Below are 9996 nucleotides of genomic sequence, written 5' to 3' on the forward strand. Positions count from 1 at the left end.
AACCAAAATACAAAACTTTGCATCTCTAACTTCTTCACAAATCTTTTTCCTCACTTTGTTCGCAATAATATGCAAAATCTCTTTTTGAATAGTCGGCGAGGTATACTTTGCATTTTTCAGAGCTTTTTCTAAGACAACATCATCAATGCCAACATTCAATCTCCCTATAAGTCTTATTATTTCCAAAAAATTACCTTGATTATTAGAAGCCTAATATAGAAAACTTTATAGTAAAAAATACAAAATAAATATTTTAATATAATTAGATGCCCATGAGCATTAAAAAATACAATTGCGTATTAGATTCATATATAAAAATTTATAAAATAATTGTTAGTATTATCATGAAAAGTTATAATTTTATTTGAAAAATATAATGTCCCCAAAAACATTTTAAAGTATCATTATAATTATTTTATTTACAAAGAAAAAAACTATTTTAAAATTTAAAAAATAAAATAACTCAATAAAATAAATAAAAAGGTGAGAGAATCAAGCGCAAATACACTTGGATTTGGATTTTATAGAGTATGTCAAATATATCTAGCTTTTCTGAAAAGATGAACCTAATAACACATCATCCAGGCATAAGAGATGCCATCTCCACAACATAATTAAGAAATTAAAGTTTGAGTTTTTCTTTACTCTTAAAACCCAAACATCTACTTGTTTCCATCAAAAACATTTTATAAAAAACTTTATAAACTTTCATGATCTAATTTTCAACCCCAGAACACGTGCGTAATTTAATTTTCAAAATAAACTCGGTAACACTAAAATCAATGCTTTGGTGTTTAAAATATAACTTACAGTAAGTTTCTTCTCTTGTATCCTAATTTTAATGGGCTGAAATGTAAAAATAAAAAAATAAATAAATAAAAACTACACAGCCCAAAGTGTAAATAAAAAACACTCCTCCTGAACAGTGAAAAGATCCGGGGAACGAATGGACAATGGGGGGCATGATAGAACGCCATTTTATTTTCTTAATTCAGTTTGGTTTGATTTTAACGGCACAAGTGTCTCCTGCACGAAGCAATTTACTCCGTATATCCAAGTTCATCTATCCTTGAAGATTTGACTTGAATGACAAGTGAGTTCAATCTCCAAGTTATACTATCCCAGCTTTGAGCTAAGAAAAAAAAATGTGAGATTTTTTTTTATATACCAATCCAAACGAGCTAAACTCTAGAATTATGAAACCAAAAGGATCCTGGGATCTGCAAAAAGAATTATGTTGCTCTAGTTCTTTAACAAGCTAAACTAGTTATCTTAAAGAACATGTCTGAATTAGCAATCTAACAAGTTCTCATTTAACGATTTAACATTATCTTCAACCTCGAGTACAGGTAAAGCTCCTGCAAGTGGCTATCCAGTGCTCACCACACAGCTTCACACTAACCATTCTAACCAGGAGCATTATATTAGCATATAATCACTTTATTTGCAGAACCATCTCATACCATGATACCATTACAGACGAGAACCTTAACTCCATGCCAAATTCATTACATTCCTTTTCTCCATGAAAACATCAAGCATGACCAGTAGAAAAACAGAAAGAAAGCAGGAGGAACTAAACCTCAGTGATGCAAAAACATTAGAATAGTGCTGGTGTGGAAATTTAAAGATCCTTGAGGATATCATCAGCACTGGACACAGTGAATTCTCCACCACCTTCAATATTTGCAGCTTTCACCTTGAGGTCATCGACCAAGAGAGCAAACCTCCTGGAACGGGTGCCAAGTCCCTTCTCTTGCAGGTCAAGCTCAAGGCGAAGAGCATGGGTGTATGTTGCAGATCCATCAGCTAGGAATTTGACATGCTTATTCTCAGGGTAAGTTTTTGCCCATGCTTTCATCACAAAGGGGTCGTTCACTGGAAAAGAATAATAATTAAAAAAAAATATTAACAACAAGACTAGATGTTGAGGGTGGGGGTGAAGGCATGGATTGAAAAAGAAAAAAGGAAAACGAAGACATACCGCTGATGCACAAAATTTCAGCAACCCCCTTGGATTTAAGCTCCTCTGCTTTCTCAACAAACCCCGGCACATGCTTCAAGCTACACCACCAAAAAAAGAAATCAAAACCAGACCTAAACCCCAGATCATATATGCTTAAATAGTGAATTACAGATAATAAACCTGCAAGTGGGGGTGAAGGCACCGGGAACACCGAAGAGGATGACCTTTTTACCGGCAGCAAGGGAGTGTACAGACACGTCCTGGAGCTGATCTTGTTCGTCGAAATAAGCGAGCTTTCCATCAGGCAAGACATCACCGACAGCAATCGGAGCCATATCGAATCGACAGTGGTGTTGATTTTGTTGCTGTTACCGAGTGTATTGGATATTATATTTAAGTGAAATTGAGAAAGTTTTGGGATCCGGTGTGAAGCGAGTGGGAGGAAGGAAGGGGGCGGCTGGTCTTGTGATTTTTCAACTATGATAATTATTTTAACATGCCGTCTGTCGAATCAGTTTCATGTTCGCTGCCTTGGAGTACTTGCGCTTTACGAGTAGACCATTGGTCGGCTCTATACTGGGGTTAAATAAAATCTTTTTAATATGAAAATATCTTCAAGTATTGCTATTATTATTTTTAAGTAAAAATAAATAAATTATATAGATGTTAATTTTATACATTTGAGAATTGTTTGAATTATCAGTAAAAATAATATAGATGGTTTGGAAATATCAAAACTAAATATTAAGATAAAAAAATATTGAAAGACTCGTCTCCATTTAGATTTAATTATCAAATTCATGATTAGTGATGATTTTATAAAAAATAACTTAAAAACTAAAACTTATGTAATTATAATGAAATTAGAAAAAACAACTTAAATTGATGCAAGTTATTTTTTCAAATTGATAATACGAGTCATGAGATTAAAATAATTTTATAATATACAAAAACAAATCATGAAATATAATTTATAATTGATTTAGCATGAAATGATAAAATTAAAAAATAACACAAAAAATATTATAATCAACATGTTAAACTTATAGCTTAAATTATAAGATTATGATGACCTTGAAGAAAATAAATAAACAAAATTACTCTGGTCAACATAGATTAGCCTATTAAAGTTGCAACTTTGATTATGAATCATGAATAATTTCATATAAAGTAAATTGAAATAAATCATGAAAAACACTTATCATCCATCCTATATTATCAAAATATAAAATTAAAAAAAATATTATGAAAAAATAACACAATAAAATAACTCGAGTTAATCCACGTTAAAGCGGAAAACTTATGATCGTAGTAATGAGACTAAAACAATTTAATGAAAATTAAACTACAATAAATAATGAAAACTACTTCTCAGTCAATTTAATGTCAAATAGTTAAAATAAAAAAAAATAGTGCTAATTTTTAAAAAAATCAATTAGATTAACCCAACAAACATATCATGAGACTAGAAAAAAGTAAACAGTAACAAATTATAAAATTTGATTTCTAATAAATCAAATGTTAAATGATGAAAAAAATATTATTATAGTAAATAGTATTTATGAGGTGGTGCATTATAAAAATATCATCCTTTTATTTTATTTTATTTTATTTATAGTGGTACCGTATTATTTACATATATTTTAGTAAAATTTATTTGAGAATTGAAATTATGATATTTGCTTTTTATAGAATGAATTGTAAATTACATGAAATGACATTTCGTAAAGAATTTGTTAATGTTAGCTAAATATCAAAGTAAAATGTTAATTTCCATACTGATAAAACAAAATACAAGTATGCATATAATATTTGACCCAAAAACATGGGTAATATTTCAATTTCTTATTTTGTTGTGAAAATAAAAATATATTTTCGTGAGAAATATGATATAAATTTTATAAAAAATAATTTTTTAATCAAAACAATTCTTTCTTGATGATTTTTTAAAAACCATGTGTGTTTGTATAAACATCAAATATTAAATACAAAACAGAGAAAATTAAAATATAAATTAGAAAATATTATATTGATTTTAAATAAAAATATTAAAAAATATATCTTTCTAATCAAAACTTCATTATTTTTATTTGCATTTTTTAATTTTTCTTATAAAATATATTTTTTAAGAACTGTTATAAATCCAAGAAAACCACATAAGATTATCTATAATAATAATAAAAAAATAAATATTTATTCACAATAAATATTTACAGGTTAATTTTAAAAAATAAGCATATTAGGTTTGTGTATTTTTATTAAAAAAAGTAGTTGCTAATGTTATTAAAAAGAGGGGTAGCTTTATTATCCTCAATTTATGCCACAATCTCGTTATTATTTAGATACTGTCCTAGTAATTTTATTTAAAATAAATTATATTATAAAATATTAAAAACTAGGATCATGTAAAAAATAGCGGGTGGAAAAAACTATCTGTAGGCCTCTGAAACCCTATTTTTTAATTAAAAAGCTTGATTATTATTTTTTATTAAAGAGTTAAACTATAAAAATTTTAAAACACGAGTTACGGTATTGATTATAATTTAAATAAAAAAATCAATGAAAATATATATAAAAAAATCAAGTGCCGTGGAACTCGCCCAGCCAACCTAGTTTATTATCATGCTGATTTTTAAAATAAAAATAAATGGTATGTTATTTGCGTAAACCGGATATTTTTTAGATTTATAAAGTGGTTGAAAAATTAAAATTTTTAAGTTTAAAAACCCTATTTTATTTATTTTTCATATAAAAACACTTAAAATTACTATATAAATCTTGATAAATTTATTTATAACTTCAATCCAACCATTTTAAAAATAAAATAAATAGATAAAAATAAATCATAAATCATATCTACCCTTTTCTATCATAATTGAAAAGGAACATCATCTTTATTGAAATGTTGTCATCGAGAATAACTTAATGACTCCAAGATATGTTTTTTTCTGATACATTTGGGCACATTCTCTGTCCTTAATGTCTGTTAACTGTATTCCCATTCACTTCCTTACAGCTAAAGACTAAAACATTTAAAAATAAAGTTTGAGATTAAAATATAAAATCAAAAAACTACAAGGACTAAATAATGCATAAACTGAAATTACGGGGTTCAAGTTGAACTTTTTCTGTGCATTTTCAACATTGGAATCTATGATTGGTTGAATATTTCTCTATAATTTGTATATCTGAGATCATGCGAAGTCAAAAAAAAAGAAAAAAAAGAAGAATATAGAATGGACACATTGAACCATGCTGGTACAGCTTAGAAAGATTAGATCACAAAACAAAACAATGAAATTGAACGATCAAATAAAAGAAATCATTTAAAATAAACAGTGATACTGATAAAGAGTGGATCACACTGTTTATTTTCCCAAATTTTTAATTTATCAGTATAATATAATAATATAATGATTTGGATTTAACCATTTTTCCTGGCACTCATTTTGCCGATTCAAATTATTTTATTTTATTAATATGGATTCTCTTATAATATAAACTTTTAATAATTTTAAAGTATGTAAAGCTTGAATTAATAATTATTATAAAATAAGTTTAAAATTTTACTAGTTAATTTACACCACTAATAATTTACTTACTATATCATTAACCAATACAAATGCAGCATCATAAATTATAGTTTATAAAAAGTAAATCCGTTAACCACTGATTTTATTTCTATTGATAATATTTGTTTTTTTGTACTTGATGACTATTTGATTTTTTTATTTTAAAATTATTATTTTTTATTTTGAATTTTTTTGATATATTGTTGTTAGAAATAAATTTTAAAAATAAAAAATTATTATTTTAATATATTTTTAAATTAAAAAAAATTTAAAAACAAATTTATTTTAACAACTTTTGTTTTTAAGAATCATTCAAATATCTATTATCACCTGAGCCGGGCTAATCCAAAGCCCACAAACCCATCCCCACCACACGCGAAGCATGATAAATCATCCCATCCTCCCCATCTAGGGTTTACTTCTCTTGAAAAAATAAATCCTTAGATCTCTCCCCAACCACCACCTTATCCTCCATCAGAATAACACAATCCCTAACTCCAAACATGATGCAACAACCAGGAATCGCCGGGGCGGGTGTCCCGCAACCAGATCAACAACAACAATACCAACAGCAATGGATGATGCAGCAACAGCAACAATCGCAACCCGTACCTCCTCCTGCTGGATGGACTCCGCCGCCTGTTCCTCCTCCGTCCCAGTATGGTTCAGCCGCCGGAAGTGCTGCTGTTGGAGACGAGATCAAGTCGTTGTGGATTGGGGATTTGCAGCAGTGGATGGATGAGAATTATATCCTCAGCATCTTTTCTAACACTGGAGAGGTAATCTTTTGATTCCAATTTTTTGTTTTGGTTTTTATTTTCGTATAAATAAGAAGCCTTATGCTTTAATCTGTAATTCGTAATATTGTGCCTGTTCCTTGAGAAGTGAACTGAGATGGAAATTTTTTGGTGGAGCTTTTAGGAGAAGGGGAAGTATGCATTTTTTTGTTCAATTTATTCTATTGATTGTGTATTTAATTGTGATTTGAAAACAGATTTAAGGTGAAGAGACTAGGTTTGTTTTGTGGATTAATGATTTTTTTATTTGGAAACAATAATTTATGAAAATAAAATAAAATTGATGGGTTGTGTTATTCTGTATGAACGGGATATTTTGTTGATGGGGAATATTACTGCTGCGTAGTAAAAAGAATTTTGATGAATGGTATGCTTTTGTTGTAACAGGTTGTCCAAGCTAAGGTTATTCGTAATAAGCAAACAGGTTACCCAGAGGGTTATGGTTTTATTGAATTTGTTAGTCATGCTGCAGCAGAGAGGATTTTGCAAACATACAATGGGACACCAATGCCAAACAGTGAGCAGACCTTCCGGCTGAACTGGGCTACCCTCGGTGCCGGTGAGAGGCGCCAAGATGATGGGCCTGATTATACAATTTTCATTGGAGATTTGGCTGCTGATGTCAATGATTACCTCCTACAAGAAACATTTAGAAATGTCTACTCATCCGTGAAAGGTGCAAAAGTTGTTACTGATAGAGTTACTGGACGTTCAAAGGGATATGGATTTGTTAGGTTTGCTGATGAAAATGAACAAATGCGTGCCATGGTTGAGATGAATGGACAGTACTGCTCTACTAGGCCCATGCGGATTGGACCAGCAGCCACAAAGAAACCTTTGACCCAGCAATATCAGAAAGGTATGTTTTTTGCAACTTTGGTTGCTGTGTAGCATGGATACTTCTGTTTGATTTTATTTTTTTCTGCTTACATTTTTACTCTTATCTCTTATGTTGAAAATGCACATCAGATTGGTAAGCTGAATGTTTTGTGTGCCATGTATGTATTTTTCTTATTTGAGGTGATGTTGCCTAAACATGCTCCTAGTTTTTTGTGCTTCCAGTTATGCACTTGAAGATAGGTGGGATTTAAAGAGTCATTTCCTTCCAGTACTTACCTATGTAAACTTGGGCACATTTAATTTGATTAAAACTTGCAAAAACTTATATAAAACTCATGTTGTCTTAAAGCAGGACACCGAGAGGCTCTCATTTTGGGGAGCCTGGAACTGACTTCAGCTGAAATGATTCCACTTAAATGCGTGGCCTCATTTTAGGTCAGTTATTTTGTTTACGTCGTAAGCTTAATTTCTTGTGGCGTTTTGCTACATTCACGAATTACTTTCCAGTTTGTTATTTTCAAAGAGTTATGATGTCAAGCTAAATATGTTCTTTTTCCTAAAGATGGTGTAATTTCATTCAAGAGTTCCTTTATTTATATTAATCAGACAAGAATCGTTGGTTTATTTCTTCATGTTTCAGCCCTTTTCTTTGTTCACTTACGGTCAGCAGCTGTTTTTAGCACTTGTTTGCTATTTAGCGAAACTATTTACTCTGAAATGGATTCCAAGCATTAGAAACCTTATGAAGCCAACCTATGATGATGGATTCAGAGATGTTCTCTGTCGTGGGGGTCATTATTCTGACCGCCAAAATCAAGAGTTTTATTTCACTTTAAGCTGCTCTTTTTTTATACCATACTTTCTCTCTTATCATTTTTATTGCTTGTGTGACTGAGAGCATCCTTGTTTTGGAGGAAGTGCTTGATCACATGCTTCTGTCATTCCATTCTTTAAGTACCTACTCGAGGAACAAATCCATGTATCTTCTTGTATAGATCTATATGCATTTAGTGTAATAAGATATCGAGTTATTTGATTTTGAATGGAGATCCCTTCTTTCTTCTATGATCATCATCTTTTGACTTCATCCTATCTTGTATGTCGCATTCGTATTCTTCCTTCTTTTCCGTCATTTGTCTTAGACTTGTCTTGCTTAAAACTTAGATAGGCTGTACACTGAACTTTTGCTTCTGTTTTCCTGTTTGTCTCTGCACTAAGGAAATCAGGAAACATGGAACCTAGAATATCAATTTTTTCCCCAGAAACCAATGGGTTTATTGTTGATAATAACACCAAAAGGTGCTAACCTAAAATCTGAATCACGTTTCCCATTCTCTCTGCAAATATGAATCTAGTTTGGAACTTTCCAAATGTTCATGCTTTGAAGTTTGGATATTGCGAAGTGTTTAGGCCTTCAATACTTTCTACCTTGATTTCCTTTCTCATGGTTTTTTGCCTGTCTCTGCTGGGTTTTATGCTAGCAATGTTCATCTTGAAAAACAACTGAAAATTACTTCACTGATGCTCAGCTTTTTGACAACTGACAACAGTATAATCATTTAAAACTGTCACAAGGCAAGTAGATTAGTTGCATTTTTTCTCCCATACTCTAGGCAACATTTATTAACTTCACACTCAAAATGGTGGGCATATGTAAGCATTGAGTGTTATAAACTGAATTTCCTTTCTGTCAAATTTCCTGAAAATACTAGCAGTAAGCTGGCAAAGCTGGCACTGTTCAGTTAGCTGATTTTGATGGAGTCAGCTCCACTAATATAATGCTAAACTTCTTAATTAGTCTTTGTTTGCTATATTTTATTGGGTAATTGATTTTCTATTATCTATGTGGACCTCTGTAGATCACTGTACCTTGCATGTAGGTTTTTACACTAAAGAAAAATCATCTCTTAGATTTTTTAAGAACAGAAAAATAATTTGATCTTTTTTCTCCTTGCATGCTCCTCAGAAGTTTTTTTTTAAATGTTTAAACTCATTCCAGCATGATAATATTGTTTGTTTGTTCTTTGGGTTTTCCTGTGTGATTTCTCAATGCTTACATCTCCTTGGATTTTCATACGACACCAATTATCCTTCAGAGAAGCTCTGGGTTTGGTGCCTGCTGCTCTTTGTTTGTTTTTGTTCGTGTTATTTCACAAGTATTTGTCATTTGCAGCTGCTTACCAGAGTCCTCAAGGAAATCAGGGGGAGAGTGATCCAAATAACACAACAGTGCGTAGTTTGCTTTATTGTTGATATGGATTATTACTTGCTAAAGTGATTTGACTTGTTTCTCTTGTCTGCAGATATTTGTTGGGGCCTTGGATCCAAGTGTGACTGATGACACTTTGAGAGCAGTGTTTAGTAAATATGGTGAGCTAGTGCATGTGAAAATACCTGCAGGCAAGCGTTGTGGATTCGTTCAGTTTGCTAACCGGTATATGAATACCCTGATTTCTGTTATTTTGGATTGTAATGATTGCCTTGTCCTGATTTGGTTGTCTGTGTTTTGTTGCATTTAGCACTTGTGCGGAGCAAGCATTATCGATGCTGAATGGAACTCAGATAGCTGGTCAAAATATTCGACTCTCATGGGGCCGTAGTCCTTCTAACAAACAGGTTTGGCTGATGCCCCTTAAATCTTCCCTATTTTCACGTTTGTGATTGTACCATTGTTTATTTAAAAGGTGCATCTTTTGACCAGGCTCAGCCAGACCAAAGCCAGTGGAACGGTGGTGGATATTATGGATATCCACAAGGATATGATGCATATGGATATGCCGCCGCCGCCGTCGCCGCTCCCCACAACCCCAGCATGTATTAT

General features: G+C 31.4%; 2 protein-coding genes across 4 annotated transcripts in view; one reads left to right on the forward strand and one right to left on the reverse strand.

The window, feature by feature from the left end:
• Nucleotides 1-1290: 1290 nt before the first annotated feature.
• Nucleotides 1291-2473, reverse strand: LOC105115192 (peroxiredoxin-2B-like). The gene is made up of 3 exons (XM_011012017.1): nt 2147-2473; nt 1985-2064; nt 1291-1878 (listed from the first exon to the last, which is right to left on the reverse strand). The coding sequence occupies exons 1-3, from the start codon at nt 2299-2301 to the stop codon at nt 1625-1627; spliced, it is 489 nt and encodes a 162-aa protein (XP_011010319.1). The 5' UTR covers nt 2302-2473; the 3' UTR covers nt 1291-1624.
• Nucleotides 2474-5909: 3436 nt separating this feature from the next.
• The window catches only part of LOC105115193 (polyadenylate-binding protein RBP45C-like), a 5609-nt gene continuing 1522 nt past the window's right edge, over nt 5910-9996 (forward strand). Inside the window, exons 1-6 of one of the 3 annotated variants that reach the window (XM_011012018.1) lie at nt 5910-6317; nt 6723-7194; nt 9349-9404; nt 9479-9609; nt 9695-9791; nt 9877-9964. In XM_011012018.1, coding sequence (XP_011010320.1) covers nt 6042-6317; nt 6723-7194; nt 9349-9404; nt 9479-9609; nt 9695-9791; nt 9877-9964 — 1120 coding nt within the window. In that variant the 5' untranslated portion in view covers nt 5910-6041. The remainder of the gene's footprint in view (nt 6318-6722; nt 7195-9348; nt 9405-9478; nt 9610-9694; nt 9792-9876; nt 9965-9996) is intronic. The other 2 variants (XM_011012019.1, XM_011012020.1) reach the window with 2 other exon arrangements.

Source organism: Populus euphratica, unplaced genomic scaffold (assembly GCF_000495115.2).
Source record: "Populus euphratica unplaced genomic scaffold, PopEup_1.0 scaffold651.1, whole genome shotgun sequence".
Taxonomy (NCBI): Eukaryota; Viridiplantae; Streptophyta; class Magnoliopsida; order Malpighiales; family Salicaceae; genus Populus; species Populus euphratica.